This window comes from Marmota flaviventris, chromosome 10 (genome assembly GCF_047511675.1).
Source record: "Marmota flaviventris isolate mMarFla1 chromosome 10, mMarFla1.hap1, whole genome shotgun sequence".
Lineage (NCBI taxonomy): Eukaryota > Metazoa > Chordata > Mammalia > Rodentia > Sciuridae > Marmota > Marmota flaviventris.
This window is the reverse complement of record NC_092507.1, coordinates 113,313,354-113,331,477: the sequence shown is the minus strand read 5'-3', so window position 1 is coordinate 113,331,477 and position 18,124 is coordinate 113,313,354. Positions and strand designations below refer to the sequence as shown.

General features: G+C 50.7%; 1 protein-coding gene across 1 annotated transcript; it reads right to left on the bottom strand.

The window, feature by feature from the left end:
- Positions 1-813: 813 nt before the first annotated feature.
- Positions 814-16,852, bottom strand: Nectin4 (nectin cell adhesion molecule 4). The gene is made up of 9 exons (XM_027950798.2): positions 16,777-16,852; positions 7,412-7,771; positions 5,290-5,580; positions 3,983-4,103; positions 2,766-2,914; positions 2,351-2,504; positions 1,855-1,930; positions 1,383-1,457; positions 814-1,038 (listed from the first exon to the last, which is right to left on the bottom strand). Exons 1-9 carry the CDS (start codon positions 16,850-16,852, stop codon positions 814-816), a joined length of 1,527 nt encoding a protein of 508 aa, XP_027806599.1.
- Positions 16,853-18,124: the final 1,272 nt, after the last annotated feature.

The window sequence follows — 18,124 nt, the reverse complement described above, 5'->3', positions numbered from 1 at the left end:
ATTCCTAATTTGGCTGGCCTCCCAGTAAGCAATCCCAGTAACAAACATGCAGATAAATCAAAAGGTTTTTAATTTTTTTTTCTCTTTCTCTTACACGGGAACTGGAGTAGCGCTCTGAAAGCTCCCTGTGAGTTTATTTACAGAAAGTATGTACATGCAGCAGGCCCACAGGCCACCAGAGGGCAGAGGGCTTCTTCCGTGTAACAGTTCAAACCTCTGGCAGACCCCTGGGCAGCCACTTCACACTTGCCCGGTGGCTCCAGAGTGGTGGGAACCCAGCTCCCCCACTTCAGAGGCCAGATTCCAGCTCCAGCTATGCCCGCACACCTGGATCTGACCCATAGTCTCCACCTCTCACCTCCAACCTCTGCATCATTAATACTGCTCTGGGGTCTGAGGAAAACACCTGCATTTGCAGGCAGAGGTCACACAGTCACATCACACATAAACCAAACCTTGACATCACTCCCCACACAGCCACCCAAATCCTGTGGCACACACATCACTGTCCACTTGGACTTTAACATGACAGCACAATATATAACCATAGACAATCATCCCTCCACATACCGTGAATGCTCACACAAACACAAAATCACACACACACAGTGACCTGCACACACAGTGGGAGAGACTCAACCAATGGAGCCCTCCCAATAAACAGGAGGATTGGAGGAAAACATGGAGCAGTCAGTGGGGTGGGGAGCATCTTCCTCAAGAGATTGGGGCATTTAAGGAGGCCCCCCTGAGATGAGTTAAAATCCCCCATGTCAGCAGAAGGAGCCAGGCCTAGGGGAGGGAGGCAGACCTGGGTCAGACCAGGTGTCCCCGACCATTGATGTAGATGCCATTGCCCGTGGGCTTGGCCCGCAGGGTCCCATTCTCCTGAACAAAATGGTTCATGGCCTGTTTGATGCCTTCATCTCGATCTTCCTCTTCCTCTGCCCTTCCAGAGCCTGGAGATAGCAATTCGGTCTGAGTTTCAATCTCCCGCACTGTGGTCAGTGTGGAGTAACTGCGGCCTTCTGGCTCTTCACTCTGGAGACCAAGGGCAGAGGTCAAGTCAGGAACCAAAGCAGGGCATTCAGATACAATGGGGGATGGTTGGGTCACGGTGGGATAAGAGGTCAGGCAAAGCGGGGGTAACGACTGTCCCACAGGTACAGGGGCTCTGAGATCAGGGGCCAGGAACAAATGTTAGGCACGGGGAAGGGAAGGGGAGAGGGAGTATGAAGGCACAACACAGATTCGGGGTTGGGCCACATATGAGCCAGGGCTGAGGCGCGAGGGACTGGTAAGGGGACTGCTAACGCACCACATTTGGGGCCAGGAGAGGGGCCTGAGGAGAGTGGTGGGAACACCGGTGGGGCCGGGGGCCTCACCATCACAGAGCAGCTACTGTTGTCCTTGAGACTATCGGGGTGGCCCTCGGCTCTCAGCCCTACACTCTCCTCCGGCTGCAGGGCCCAGACATGGGGGAGGAGTTAAAAGAGAGCTCAGCCTCCTCCCCTCAGCCTTTTCACCACTTGTCCTCCCACCAGCCTCCTCCCTAATCACCCTTCCCCCAACCCCACAGGTCCATTCCCTCTCTGATACAACCTCATTTCCCCACTGCCATCCCAACCCCACCCTGGACCCAGAACTAGTGGTAGATTCCCAGAGCAACCCCCAGGCTAATGGTGAAGGGGGCCTTACAAGGAGTCTTCCCAGTCCCAAAGAAGTGACACTCCCCAACCCCATCCACAGCCCAGCCCAGCCAAGTCACAGCCAGACTGGTGGAGGACTGTGCTCCTGGTCTGCATAGACACCCAGACACAAGCCACCCCTATGCACACACCCCACCTTGGCACACACCTGGCTCCTGGGGTCTGTGTGATGAGAGTGCAGCCTCCGGATGGAGTTCTCCCTGGTCAGGGTCAGTTCCTCCTCACTGGGAAAGACACCCCCTTGTCAGGAACTGAGGGTAGCAACAGGCCACCCAAGGTGAGCCTAGCTAGGTGTCTATGTGAGACCCGGCTGCATGGTGTGGATGCTCTGCCAGCCCTGCAGGTATGAGTGTGTGGCTGCAGGTGGCAGTGTGGCAGCAGAGCATGTGTGCCCTGTGTGTGAGCAAGTGCACATAGTTGCATGTCTCTGATCCTCACTCAGGCCAAACAGCTCCCACCACCCAGCTGTGGTCCAGGCCCCTCAAGCCCCTCTCACCTCCTAAAGACTGTCCACTTCTGGTCCATAAGCTCCCCAGATGTCTGGCTACTCAGTCTCCTTTCTTTCCTCTGTTCTGTCCCACCTTCTGCTTGCTTCCTTTTCATTCCCAGCTTAATTCTACCCACCAAGGAGAGCCAGTACTCACTATTTCTGGGTCATCTGCTGGGCCTTGCGCCGATGGTATCGGGACATGAGTATCACCACCACCACCAGAAGGCAGAACAAGAGGGCAGCGATTACACCCACCACCACCACGGATGCTGACACTAGATCCACCTGTTGCCCTGGGTCCTGAGGGTCTGCTGGAGACAGGCCATTGTCTGAAGTGCATGCCCATATCCTCGAACCACCATGACCCCAATGCCCTCACACACCACCCTCATATACCACATCCACAATCACCCACTCAGCTAGACCCTCTGCAAAAACCATCCTGTCCCCCTAAATAAATACTTTCCCCAATTCTTTCTTTTGCTTCCTGTTACTACCCCCAACCCTCCCCTTGCCCTAGGCCCAGGTCCCTTTTCTCTTCTCCAACCATTCCCCACCCCCATGCTTACCAAGAATATCCACAGTGACCTGAGAATCCCTCGAGGAAAGCTCATTGCTAACATGGCAGACGTAGATGCCACTATGCTCAGTGGTCAGTGGGGGAAAGCCAAGAGTGTCCCCTTCTGCTCGTACCCCACTGGGCAGAGGCCCATCCAGCCTGGAGGATAGGAAAGCTGAAGGGTGCCTTCTAGGGCGGGTTGAGGCTGCCACCACCCAGCATGTCCAGACAGCTCTCACCCCCCCTCCCCCATGACGTCACCCAGAGCCGCCGGCTGTTCCCACGGTGCCCCGCCCTCCCCTAGGCAGGTCTAGGCAGAGGCCCCTCTCCCTGCCGCCCAGCCTGACCCGGGCACCCCCCACACACACTCAGGGAAGATCCACACGCGTGCCATCCCACATTCTCCCATAGGTATCACGTCATCCAGCACTGGGTACCAGGCACACATGCTATAAAGTCCACACCATAGGACACTGCAGCCCTAGTTGGGCTCAGGGGTACTTGGAAAATGTGACTGAGGGCTCCAACACCTGTGATGCATAGTGGGCACGCAAACCTAGTGCCAGGCACAAAGCATGCATCGCTCATACGCCCACATGTGAGAACATATCTGTTATGGTATCACACATGTGTGCACGCTATCTCTTTCTGGTCTCTGGACATCTCAGACCCTGGAATAAAAACCAGGACTCTTGAGGGAGCTGGAGAAAGTGGGAGGGTGTTTTTGAGGTACTGGCAATATTGTGGCAATGATAGGAATGAGTGTTGGTGTAACAATAGTTACATCCAGCTGTCTTCTTCATCTCATGCACTTTATGCACTCACCTAAATTTATAAAATATTAATATTTAATACCATGGGCTTGTGTGTGTGTGTTTTCCAGTGCTAGAGATAGAAACCAGTGACTCATGCATGCTAGGCAAGTGCTCTACCACTGAGCTACAGCCCTATCCCTAATATTATGCTGTATTTCACAAGTTAAAAGTTAGGGGAAAAGAGCCAAGAATTTATCCATTTTATTTTCTACCAATGACCATGTATCCTAGAAGCCCTGGAACAAGCCAACAATATTTGGTGACCATGCATATTCTTGTATAGGTCTGAACATGCGCCCTAGCTTATCATAAGTTTGAATATATGATTCCAGCCCATAATGAGCATGTGCTGGCCCTGGGAGGGGATGACCCTAGCCCCAAGCCTAGTCCTCACCATGGTAAGTCCTCTTACCGTGTCCAGTTGTATGAGGGAGGGGGCTGTCCTTCACTCAGGCACTTGAGCATAGCTCCTTCTCTGCCAACATGCCACAGCTTTTGGTCCTCAAGGCCCCTGACAGAGGCCTCAGCAAGGACTGGAATGGGAGGTGGGAGGAAAAAGCATGGGAATGATGCCTTTAATCATGGGATTCCTAGAAGGGCCCTGCCCCCTGCCCCACCCTGCCTGGAATAGCCTCCCCTTGACTTTTTCCATCCTACTCATGTGCTTCCAAACCTAGCTGCACCACACTTGGCCCACAGCTCCTGGCCACATGGTTCCCTCTCCTAAGCTCAGAGTCTATATTGCTTTACCTGAGTTATGAGCCAATAAGTTCCTCAAGTGTCACACTTTTTCTGGATCTCCCGAGGTGCCTAGCAAAGTGCTAGCCACTTGCTCAATAAATGCTATTAGAGTCTTTGAAGGTTTAACAATACTACAATCCTACAATCATACTAGTTTATCCTTTCCTTTCTTTCTTTTTTAGTACTGAGGCTTGAACCAAGGACTGCTCTACCACTGAACTACATCCTCAGCTCATTTTTATTTTTTTTTATTTTGAGGTAGGGTCTTGCTGAGTTGCCCAGGCTGGCCTCAAACTTGTGATCCTCCTGCCTCAGCCTCTTGAGTTGCTGTTATTACAGGCATGTGCCACTGTGCCTGGTTCAATCATTTCTTTAACAAACATTTGTTGAGGACCTACTTTGTGCCAAATGTAAGAGCAGCTGGAGCTGAAAATGGTCCCTCCCACCTCTGCCCAGAGACTTGATGTATACTGCTGGGAATACAGTCTCTGCTGTTTCCTGAGCTTTCCTATACTTTGAGCTCTGTGTGAAATGCTTTGCTTCGTGGTTGCTAATTTTCATCAAAATCCCATAAAGTTGGTATAATTATACTCATTTCACTGATGAAGAAAATGAAGCCTAACAAGATTAAATAACAGCTGGTAAACAGAACGAGAGCTTTCCCAAATCTGCCTCCAAACCCTAAAATGTATATTTTGCAAAGTGCTTTCAATTCCATGTTTATATTTGATTCTCCCAACAAAGATGCAAAGCAAGGCAATCTCCTCTGTAAAGATAAGGACACAAGCTCAGAGAGATCTCAGTGATTCACCAACGTTATCTGGCATTGGACTCCAGGTCTTCTACCTTTCAACTTTTACACATTATAGCCTCAGGACCCAGGCTGGCCAGCCTGGAGGGACTTGGGGGATCTCACAGTGTCTCACCAACCCTTTTATAACCCATGAGACCTGTCTACCCAAGCATCTAAGTACTCACAAGCCACTTGGAGGGTGTGGGTGATCCTTTGGTCCTGGAGCAAGCCAGGGTGAGACACCACGCAGGTAAGTGGCTGCCCATTCATGCTACGGCTAGGCACCAGATGGAACTCTGAAGTGACAGCAGCAGAGCGAGAGTGCGTGAAGGAGCGGCTGGATGGTGTGCCTTTGACCTCTGTGTCCCAGGACACTTGTGGGGCTGGGCTCCCCTCAGCTGTGCAGGAGGCTGCCAACGTCAGGCCCTGGCCCTCTTCTAGCGGTGGACCAGGAATCAGTGAGGGCAGGGGAGGCACTGTGGATGGATGAAGGCAGAGTTCCCGGGTCTGCACAAGCCCTCTCAGGAGGCCCCAGCCCCACTCCATCCCACTGTAGTCTTGCACCATTGCAAACTTTAGGCTGCCCGCCCCCTCTTCCTTCGTCTTCTTTTTCTTTTTTCCTTTTCTACCCCACCCCAGTGCTGGGGATTGAAACTAGGGGTGCTATAGCACTAAACTACATCCTCAGTCCCTTTTTAATTTTTTTTTTTTTTAATTTTGAGGGGCTGGGGTTCTGGCTCAGTGGTAGAGCACTCAACTAGCACATGCAAGGCACTGGGTTCGATCCTCAGCACCATATAAAAATAAATAAATAAAATAAAGGTATTGGATCCCAACTGCAACTAAAAATATATATATATTTTTTAAAAAAAAAGGAAGGGAAAAAATTTGAGACAGGTTCTCACTAAGTTGACCAGGCTAACCTGAAACTCATAATCCCCCTACCTCAGTCTTCCAACTCATTAGAATTATGGGCATATGCCACCACACTCAGCTCCCTAGTTTTTCTCTTATTTCACTAACAAGTACACCAGATAAGTGGTAGAATTTTAAGTGACTGTATCTTTCTCCATTGTTTGAATTTTTTTACAATGAGATGGGTCATTTTTTAAATAAAAATAATGAAGTAATTTAAAAACTAACTAGACACTATCTAATAATAATAATAGCCACCATTTAGTAAATACTTACTGTGTGTCAATTATTATGCTAAACACTTTACAAATGTTATCTCATTTAATTCTGTCAACTAGCGAATGAGATAGGTATTAGCATCCTTATTTTTCAGGTGAGGAAACTAAAGCTCAGAGAAGTTAAATGACTTGCTCAAGGTCTTAGGTGATGAAGTCTAGATTCACACTCAGATTTTCTACACCAAGGCTGGAGTTACTACCTTCTATGTGGATAAAGGAAAACTATATAAAGACCTTTAATTTTAGCTTCAAAATGTTAAAAACCCAAGCATAGAATGGTAAAGACTTAATCTGACCATAGGTCCAGGTTGACCACAAGTGCCCACAATAGTGGTTTAAAAGGCAATTGTGCTCTCAGACCACATTCACTGAAGGTTCCTCCTGGTTATGCATGGCCATACCAGAGCTGGCTCTCTTGTCCACATCTGGGCCTCACATTTTAAAACCATGGAGCCCAGGATGGCAAGGGAGGCTTTGAATCAGTGTCTTTAGTGAAATGGTGGTAGGAACCAGTAAGTGTAGCTCGGAGAAGAGCAGATTTGGGTGGAGGTCCTTAACAACGGTCTTCAATTCCTTGAAAGGCCAGGTGTTACATTGCTCTAGCAGGCAAAATAACACAGAGGGCAATTTCAGGTTATCAGAAGGAAGAACTTCCCCAAAATGGATTCTTCCCCAGGTTTGGGAGTTACTTGGAAAGAATTTCTGAACTGGGTGGAGGAATAAAAAGGATGGTTCTCCCTCACCCCAGAGTATCCTATGTTTTTATTCCTGTTTCGCAGTTGCCCTGTCTATCACTGGTCCCCACTCCCCTGTTGTGGGACTTGAACCCAGGAGCCCTCTACCACTGAACTACATCCCCAGCCCTTTTATTTTTAATTTTGAGACAGATCTCACTAAATTGCCCAGACTGGCCTCGAACTTTCCATCCCTCTGCCTCATCCTCCCAAGTCGCTAGGATTATAGGCCTGGCCACCAGCCCAGGCCCATCTGTCTTTGTGGTCCCGTCTCTATTCCTCCTGCCTCCAGCTTCTGCCCTCCTTGACCCTGAGTCTGGGCGTCTGGTGCTTCTGCACACACACAGCAGCCCCCGCCATGCCCAGCTGGAACCACTTACCCAGCACTCGGAGCCGCAGCCGCGCCTGGAAGCTGCCAGAAGGGAAGGTGCTGACCCGACACTCGTACTCGCCCTCATCTGCTTGCACTGCGTTGCGCAGGAGCACTGAGCCGTCCAGGGGGTCCCGTGGCGGGGGTGGTTGTTCCACGCGACCCTCGTAGGCTGAGCTTGTGTGTAGCCCATATTTGGAGTTCAGTAGCGCCAGCTCCTGGGCACCCTCGTTCGCGTCCACCCGAGCCCATGCTACCTGCCCCACCTTCTCGTCGGGTTCCCCTCGGTAGAAGCAGGGCAGCTTTGCGTCCTGGCCCAGCACAACGGTGACCAAGTCCGTGGTCTCCAGCACACCCGCGGGGCACTGGCCTGCAGGAGGCAGACAGGAGCACACAGGATTAGGGGTGCAGCCAGAGTCAAGGGAACACAATCATAATGATAATGACAGCCAAAGCGGCCGGAACTCCTGGAACTCCTGGAGCATTTTATGCTTGCAAAGCGCATTCAGTTCATTACCTCATTAGATCCACAAAACATTCCCAAGAGGTAGGCGTTATTATCGCCATTTAACAGATGAGGAAACTGAGACCCAGAGAGAGGAAGTGACTTGCCTAAGGCCACACAGACAATTTATGGAAGACTCACACCCTCTTGTAGCCTAGGATTGTATCCTGAGCAATTGTAAGGTGGGAGGCTTTAATAGGACCAGAGACCCAGCCCCTGCCCTCGGGGAGCTCCTAGTCCTCAGGGAAATGGAATTTGTGCACACAGAAACAGGGAAAGTCACCAGCGAGCTTTCACAGGAGACTAAACCTACCACCTAAGTAAAAGTGAATGCTTTCAGGAAGTGTGGCAGAGAGCCACAGCAAGAGTCCAGAACCATTGGTGTCTGGCTGGAGCAGGTAGGGTGAGAAGAGTTCATCCAGCGAGGCCCTTTGGAATTTTCTTTTCATGGCTTGAAGGTGAGAAACTGGATTCTCAGAGAGTAGAAGGTATTCCAAGTGGGAGGAATGGCATGAACCAAGTCTCAGAGGCAAAAATGAGCAAGTCACCAAAGACACGGCCCAGGTCAGAGGCCCAGAAAGATGAGGTCAGGACAGATACATAGCAATAGGGTCAGATTGGTGAGGCAGAATTAGGACCAGAGATGAAGGAGTAGTGTTGTGCACATCGATGGGCAGCAGTATGAAGCACTTGAAGAAGTCTTTGGAATCAGATATTCATCATATAAACTTGCAAATAAAGATCCATTCCCTACCCTCATGAAACCAGAGGTCTGTTTAGGAAGAAGAGATACTCATGGAAATATGCCATGATTGTTTCTGATTTGGTGCCTAGTGGTGTGTTGCAGGCCAGTTGTATGATGAGGCAGTCACTGTGGGCTTGAGTCATGGGGGAGGGCCTCATGGATGAGTTGCATAGGATTAGCAGGGAGAGAGACCTAGAAAGGCATTTCAAGTAAAAGATCAAGGTGAGTGAAGAAGTAGTGGCAAGGCTGGCTGGTTTCAGGAAGCAGAGGAGAGGACCCAACCTAAATTAGGGTGTGTATGTTGAACAGGAGTGGAAAATATGGCTGGGGTAGGGTGGGGCTAAATTGCCCAGAACCTTCCATGCCAGGCAAAGGAATTTAGATTTGGTCAAGAGTAGACGGGGAGTCACTGAAGGTTCCTTAGCCCTGTGAGTAGTGCAAGGTAAGAGGTGATGTGCAGTTGGACCAGAGAGTAGGCAGACCAAAGACAGCTGCTGTCCTGGGATGGTGTTGCTGGGGCAGGAAAGAGCAAACAGTTCCTGGAGGGAAATTTGACAGGGATTGGATTGATCATTGACCAAAAAGAGAGATGAGGGAGAGGAGAGACTCAATGACAACAGAATTTCCAGAATGAATACCTTATGAAAGAGGCAGGGCCTGGAGAAGCTCATGGTTGGGAAGAAATAAATGTGTGAGTTGTGGAATGAAATGTGAAACACGGGACCAAGGGCTGGGTCAGAAGGGTGCTCTGGTGTGGCAAGAGCTCCCTGACTTAGACGTATATTCCAGCAACTCCCAACGAGTTATAGTCGCTGCTTCTGCCCAGCACCCCACACACCCTGTTGATCCTCACCTTTGCTCATACTGTACCCCTGCCTGGAATGCCCTCCTCCCTGTGTCTGGTAGCTCCTACTCATCATTGTCTGGAGGACTCCTACTCATGCTTTAAGACTCTGCTTAGGCATCACTTCCTCCTGGAGTCGTCCCTCCCCAGCCCTACCCCAGGCAGCCTTGGATGTCCTTCCTTCGTACTCTCCTAATTCTTCGCTTTTCCCCCTGTCCTAACTGTATCCCATAGATTGCATTTGCTGTTTTCTTGTCTGCCTCCCCCACCAGATTGAGCTCCTACAGAGCAGAAACTGGACCACACATCACATATGGAAATATGGTTTCTGATTTTGTGTTCATGTGGTCTTCATGCCAGACACATAACTGGTGCTCGATGAAAGTTTATTAACTGACCAACTGGATGAATGAGTGAATGGGAAAATGGATGAGTGAGAGACAAGGGCAGAGAAAGAAAGGGTAGGATGAGTACAGTCCTTGGTTGGTCCCGGCAGGGAGGGCATTGTCATGGCAACCTTGGGGTGGAGTCAGGATAAGGATTGGCTGGTTATTTGGGTCATAGACAAAGGGAGCACCTCTGGACTAGACAGAGGAAGAGGGAAGGGAGGCAGACATGGAGGGAGACAGTGAAACATTGAGTGGACGAGAGGTTTCCAATGAGGCAGAAAAAGGGGTCCTACGGTCCTGCTGGCAGGAGAAGAGGGAGGGAAGACTCTGCTGGGAGTTGGGAGGGCCCAGACCAGACGGGACAGACTTGAAGGGCCAGATACCAGGGCCCTGACCTGCCTAAGCTTATTTTGGTCCCACCCAGCCCAGCCTGGGAGTCCAGCTAACCACCTGCACCCCTCCCAGGCACCTCCTTTCTGGCACTGGAGAGAGAAGGAGGACTGCAAAAGAAGAACTGGGGTCAGGCTTGGGATAGAGGCTCCCTGGAATACTCTCTGCCTCAAATACTGGTGACCATGTAGGTCACAGGGATCCTAAGGCCTGCCCCATTGAAACATTCAATTTTCTCTAAAGATCGTTTCTGGGATGATGTCAGATGGCATATATCCCATCCCCATCCCTGTATCTGCCAATCATCTTCCCCCTCATATTCCACCCCGCAAAAAATCACCTTCTAGGGCAGAACACATACATGAGCCCAAGTCCTCCATGTCCCTTAGACCTGTGAGTCCAAGAGCTCCACCCCCCAAAACAAGCTCAAGCTTTGCAGAATGAAAACCCAATGAAACAAGAAAGTCCCTTCTGGATCTCTCCTGCAGCACCCACCCTCCCATGGTCCTAAATCCACAATTTAATAGGAACATCTCAGGCTGAGGCAACTCTCTCCTCCAACTACCTTCCATCCATCCCCTAAGCTGCAAAAGAAGGGAAAAAAAAAAAAAAATGAACTCGGGCCCTAGAGTCCTTGTCCTGGGCTTAATGGACTCAGGAGCTCAGGAGCTCAGGCCAGGGCAGGCCAGGACTGCCTCCTCCTCTTCCCCACCCAGTGCCTGCCTGGCGTCAGCATGATGATGTCACCAGACCCAAGGAGACACACGGCCTGCCTGGTGAGGTCACCCTGCGGGCATGTGGTGGCCAGGCCAGGCCAAGCCCACAGACCCTTCTGCTGCAAATTGTTTGCTGAGGCTAGTGGACTCTAGCTAGCTGGGCACTCCTCCCCGACCCTCCCCTCCTTGCCTCCCAGGAGCACCAGGACGCTGGTCAGGAGCCTTGGTGACTCAGAAGCCGCCACACAGCAGCAGGCCTAGCCACAGCCACCACCACCTTGCGCAAGGAAGAGAACAGGCCCAACTGGCCAGACGGGATCCCTGCCCTCAGCCTCCCCCACCCCTGGCCAGGCCCCTTCGGGCCTCTTTGGGGCCCTGCCCTCTGTGTACCCCGCCCGCTCCCAGACAAGGTCCTCCATTCCTGGCTTGGGCTAGCTGGCTGCACCCCACGTTTTGCCTAGATCCCAACTTTCCTTTCTGTGTGAGGCCTGGCCTCTGATCAAAGGGGAAACTGAGGCTGATACCTCACATACCCAACCACAGCAGCATCTTTGGGGAAGAGATCTTTTCTTTATGAGGGGCCTATATTTATCAATATCCTCTGTTGGAACAAATAGGGGTGCACACAGGGGTCCTAGAGGTGGGTCTATGAGAAAAAGGGAAAAAAGTATTTTTTTTCTTTTCAATACTAGGGATTGAACCCAGGGGTACTCTACCACTGATGTATACCTCAAACCTTTTTTTATTTTGAGACAGGTTCTCACAAAGTTGCCCAGGCTGACCTCAAACTTAGTTTCTGCTTCAGCTTCCCAAATCACTGGGATTATAGCATACACCACCACATTTGGCTAAGTGTGAGTCTTTTGTGTCCGAATACTTTGCCTGGCCAATCTTTCTATAGAGCTCGCACATCTGTGAGGTTATGTCCTTTCATGAATTTGGGGGTATTTCACACATATATGTATTCATGTCTTATCTTCAAGGGGTTCTATATAGTTACTTTTCTATGCCCAGAGGGAAGAGTTTTGCATTCGTGGGCAAGCAAACATATGTGCGTGCACCATTCATTACATGTGCATCTCATACCCTATATGCCTGTCAGGTTTTCCTGTCCTGCAGAACTCTGCACACATAGTAAATATTTTGATGTTGCTTATCTTGGTTTCCGCATCTGTCTCAGCTGCCCTTGGTCAGCGGTGTGTGATTCTAAGCCTTTGCTGTGTGACCTGTCTCAAGTGTTGCCCCCCGCCCCCCCTCACCCTGAGACTTGAGGACAGATTCATCTCAGGTTCAAGCTGAAGGTACCCAGAGATGAGGTCACTGTCCCTCTAGGTATTGGGAAATTACCTCCAAGCCTTCCCAACAAGAACAAAACAAAAGCTCCCTCTCCCTTGTTCCTCAGGTTCCTACTAAAGGGACTCTCACCCTTGTTGCCCCCTGGGCTTCCCTCAGCACCTCTGGCCCCCCAGCGAGGCCTCTCCCTGGGAATCTCTTGTCTGAGCTCTGCTGCTGCCACCACCTGAAAAACCAGCTCCAGCCCCAGGCCCCGGGGTAAGGGCTGTCTGGTGTGGGTTTGGTGAGAAGGGGGGAGATCTGCCTGAGGCTAGAGGGAGGGGTCCAAACTGTCTAGGGTCTCATTCTTCTTTGTTAACTCTTCCCTGCCCTAACCCCACAACTCTAGCTCCACCAGAGAGACCTGGAGAATGTGGGTGAGTTTGGTAGAAAAGACCTGGGAGGGAAGCACCGAAGCCCCGATCCAGGACAGATGATATAAACAATCCAGCAAGCCACTCTTGGTCCTCCCTTCCCCCTTAACCTTGGCCTTGTGCTAAGAAACTTTGAAAACAAGAAGACTCCCGCCCATCTACCTCCCTCCTTACCCCCCATTGTCCTAAGCCCCCTGGCTTAGTGAGAGCTTCCCAACCCCGGGCAAAGCGCCCACCTGCAGATTAGTGTCTGGGGAGGGGGGCACACCAATCACAGAGAGAGGAGAACAATGGGAGAGGACAGGCCTAGAGGCAGCTGTCTCTGGCCCAGACACAGCTCCCAGCACAGATAAGTCCCCTAAACCCCCCCGGAGCCAGAGTCTGAGCCCTGCTGCGTCACCACAACAGCCACACTGTGGGTGGGAGACCCAGAATTCGGCTTCTCTCAAACTCCTGAGATCCTTGCCCCCCCCACCTCTGCCCCCTCCCAGCCAAGGCCAGCTCTGCCCCACCCCAACTCACAGCCTCCACCCCAGCTCCCCAGACACACCAGTTTTAGAGGGAAATGGAGGGCAGTCAGAAAACTATAGAGAACGCTCCTGAGGCTGGGGGGCTCCCTGTTGGCTGCCTGTTTCAGTAAAAAGGATCCTATCCCAATCATCCTCTCTATATCCTTCTTCTAGGAGGTACAGTGGACAGTTCACCATTTTGAATTTCTCTTGTTTTAGATTATTATCATCCCAAGTTCGAGGCCAGCCTCAGCAACTTAGCAAAACCTTAGTAACTTAATGAGATAAAAAATAAAAAAGCTGGGGGTATGCTGGGCACAGTGGTGCATGCCTGTAATCCCAGCTGAGACAGGAGGATCATGAATTCAAAGCCAGCCTCAGCAAAAGCAAGGTGCTAAAGCAACTCAATGAGACCCTGTCTCTAAATAAAATACAAAAAACAGGGCTGGGGATGTGGCTCAGTTGTCAAGTGTCCCTGAGTTAAATCCCTGGTACCCCCCCCCCAAACAAAAGCAAACCTGGGTTCAATCCCCAGTACCAAATATATATATATATATATATATATATATATATATATATATATATATATATATATCTCCATCCCAGATCTAGACCCAAAGACCCCAAGTCTCCATTATCCCCTTCCCTCCTCACTCAAGTTTCTTAATTTAACCTCCATCCCTTCTCTCTGCCAGACTCTGTGGTCAGTACAAGGACAAGTTCTGGAGGCCAGAAAGCCCAGGCATTTTCTCCTCACTGGGCTTGCTCTACACTGTGGCTAACTCCCATTCACATTGCCCAGAGTACCCCAAGATTCTGAGGCTAGAATACAGAAGATGAAACCATGGACTCTAAGCTCTGTTGCTGGGGTCTCCTTAGCCCAGTCCCCTTAAACTCTAGGGTGGAACCAAGGTCACTGGGGCCAAGGGCTTCCCTGGGATTCTCCCAGTTCTTGCCACTTGGGTGGGGAAGCAAGCTTCCCTTTCTGGCTTCTCTGGGTTTGGGTAGATCCTACAGGAAAGGGCCTGCCCCCCTTTGTAAACAGGAATAGAAAAGCAGAGACAGGGCACCTCCCTTTCTAGGAAACTAACCTCAGACAGAGAACTCATCCTAACCCTCTGAAGACAGACCTCAGAATTCAAAGAATCATTCATTCTCTGGTCCTACAGGGCCCTCTGGGTCCAGACAAAAGGTGGGGACCTGGAGTTTATTGAAGGGTATCTCCCAGATTTGGGCCCCTTAACACCAAGACAGGAGATGGGGGAAGGAGGAGGGAGGGAACGCACCCGGAAACTCATCCCATTAAGGAAAGACAAAGAGCTGTGGTGTTGGAGGCGCCTCCCAAGCCTGGGCTCCTCTCCCTGTCAAGGGTGGGGCAGGGCCCTGGGGCTCAGAGCTCTACAGGCCCAGGAGTTGGGGAGGGGGCGTAAATTTGCAGTAAGGCTAAGAAAATATCCTAGGGAAAGGTCCTCTAGGTCCCCAGTAGAGATGCAGCAAAGACCCTTTGCCCCTTCTATTTTTATAGTCAGACTGGGCAACTCTTCCAACACCCCAGCACCCCCCACCCTCCAGCTAAGAGTTGGACAATTACAGAGTCATTGCATTTCAGAATTGGAAGATCTGCAGAGATCATCCATTCCTAGCTCTAGGCCCACTGAATTTAAGTTTCTTAGTTGCTCATGATCACTCGGCAAATTAATAGCAGAAATGGGATCGGAATCCAAGGCTTCTGATTTCCCAATCCAAGGTTAATTCAGAAACATGAAGCCCTCCAGGCTCCTAGGGGCACTAAGGAGATGTCAACACACAAAAGAGGTAGAATGGGGATGGCAATGGAGAGGGAACACCTGCTTTCAGGCTAAGACTAGGGGGTTCTGAGTCATCAGCCCTGAGCGTTAACAATAGCCCTGAGGAGGTTATAGAAGCAGCAGCAGAGTGGTCTCCTTAGGTACCATATCCTGAGCAGCTCACATCAAGGCACTGGGTGAGGACAGGGGCAATTTCCCAACTAGATGGGGTTCTCTTTGAAAGAACATTAAGCTGTGTGTCGTGGAAAGGAAGGTAGGGGTCATGTCTTATTCACCAGTGCTTCTCCAGCATCTAGAACCTCAGCTGTACCCAGTGTACATTTGATTGTACTTTTCTTTAGTGAACAAGGAGTCAGGAGACCAAGATACTAACCCTGGTTATATTTCTGACACTGAGTAATCTTGTAGATCTCATTTCCCTATCTATTTCTCTCAGTTTTCCCATCTGTAAAATGAGGGAGTTGGAGTGGTAGATCTCTTTGATCCCTTCCAAGTCCTGAGACAGCATGACTCCATTCTTTAGGTGTGGGTAGATCCTACAGGAAAGTGCCTGCTGGGTTCCCTAGCCCCAGCAATGAGGCCCCACCCTCTTGGCCTGAGCAAGTGAGGAAGGTTGTCTTGAAGTTGCAAATTAAGACACAAGGATGGGGGAGCAGCAGGGGTTGGAACTCAGTATTCTGAAATTGGAGGCTGGGCCAATGACCTTCCATTATAAGACCAAAGCCAGAGCAGCCCCCAACCCTACCAATCCAGCAATCCAGGCCTTAACCTTCTCCATAGAGCATCAGTTGGAGCTGGGAATGGGAATCACAGCCAGAGAGGCTTTTGGACAACTGAGACTCCCTCATTACTACTCTTAAGGCTGAGGATTCAACTGCCCTCTCCAGGTAGGGCCCCATCTTCCCAAGTACAAAGATTTCTCAGTTACCTCTTACCCTGGGAACAATCTATGGTATCGCAATTTGCGCATGCACACGCACGACACACACTCCCACTCTGAATATTATAAACTCTGATAATTCATATCTGCTGCATGTATATTATATTTGTATGCTGTGAGGAACAGCATAAGACATCTGAGAAAACAGGGGCACAGGAAATGAACAAAAGGAGACCACACCCTATCTAGAAGGTCCCCTATCCTAGACCCTGAAGCCCTTTAAATAGCCACTATTGTCACCCTGACACTTAACAGTATGTGTGCCGAGGGAAAGAGAGGGGCCAGAGTGAAAAGATAGCTCAGCTTCTCTATAGTCCCCCAACAGACACCCCAATCCTGGTACCCTAGAATATCACAAAGACAAGAGAAGGAGAAAGAAATGCTCCCTGGACATCAGGCTTCCTGCACCTGATGATTGCTGAGACAGCTGAGCTCTGAGTCAGCCCCAGCTTTGGAGTCTAGAGGATAGGCCAAAGAGCTTCCAGGAAGCCCTGGGGTGATCAGGGTCCTCAGCAGTTCCACCTCCCTGCCCACCTGCACTGAGTCACCATATCTATTTCCCCTAGACACAGCTCAGGCCTAGGTAAGGTTTTGGCAGAGGTAATCAGGGACCCCAGACACAGTGACCTCACCAGGGGACAGAGAGCTACATTGGTTCTTCTGGGGGCATTCCTGGCAGCTGGAGATGGGCTCTTCTGTCCCAAGTCCAAGGAAAGAGAATGTTTGTATGAATGCATGCATGTGTGTTTATGTGTTTGTGTGTGCATGCCTGTGCCAGGTTGGGCTCAGAAATAAGAGTCCTGATGGATCAGGTAAGTCCTACCTGTAAATGATGCCAGGAACAGCAGCAACAGCCAACCTTCAGGCCCCCACATCTCGGCTCCCAGGGACAGGGGCATTGGTTGAAAGGAGGACCTGCCCAGCGATTTTGAAGTTCCACCGAGTTCTCCCTGGGAGCCGGGTCTAGAGCTGGATAAGGCACACGACCCAGTCGACAGGAAGCTACAAAGTCCCCAGGCACTGATGCACCTGCCTATCCGACTTGGGTCTCCACTAGGAGACCCAGCCCGCTTCTACCCACCTAGCCGTGGCTACCCCTGAGAAGCCGTAATCGGGAGCTCAGAGCTCCCCCAGAGCTGCTTCCCACGCTGTGGCCAACAACGACGGCAGAAACCTGGGAACCTGCTCAGCAGGTCAGAACAGGTGCGTCTCCGGGGGCTGGGCCTGGCACGGAGACTCAGCAGCCACCGCCCCCACGGCCTGGGCTAGCTAATGGGCGCCAGGGAGGGAGGATAGGAGGGAAGAACCTGGGTGGGGGCGGTGGGGTCCCATCCTCAGCTCCGGGCTTTACCTGTGAGTGCACAGAAGGGGCTGCGAAGGGAGGGACTAGGGTGGAGGTGCGGGCCTAGCCAGGATGAACAGGGGCAAGGCCCTTGTGGGTGGCATCTCACACCCCAGGCAGGCTTGCTGACTGCTGGGAGCAGTTCCCCAAAGTGACAGTTCCCAAAATTGACAGTTCCCCAACTCCTGGAGGGGCTCAGCTTTGAAGCTATAGAATCAGAGAAGAAAAATATCAGAACAGAAAAGGATCCTGGCTTGCAGGTCCATAAATTTATTTCATTCTTCAGATGAGAAAACATTCTTCAGATGAGGTCCAGAGAAGGGAAGGGACTTGGCAGAGGACACACAACTTAGTGTCATGTTTTGCTGAGACACCTCTATCTAATTTGCCCACTTTGAGAGCTGGGTGTGGTGGCACCACGCCTGTAATCCTAGTGACTTGGGAGACTGAGGCATGAGGATTCAAAGTTTGAGGCCAGCCTGGGAAACTTGGTGAGACCAAGTTTTAAGACCCTGTCTTAAAATTTGAAAAGGATTGGAGATTTAGCTCAGTGATAAAGTGACCATGGGATCAATTCTTGAGAAAGAGAGAGAGATCCCAGAGAAATAATTTAAGTGGTCCCCTCTGACCTCATCCCTATATGGGAGGAGCCAAGGCACTGACCAAAGAATTAGCCCTATGGATTCCTGGCTTTCCTCTCAGGGCCTTTTCTCAGCTTTAACACCTTGTGACTAGGCTAGGATTTCCAAAAGTATATCAGGACAACTTGAGAGAAAGTTGTAAAATACCCTCTCTATGACCATTTTCCGTTTGTTTGTTTGTTTATTTA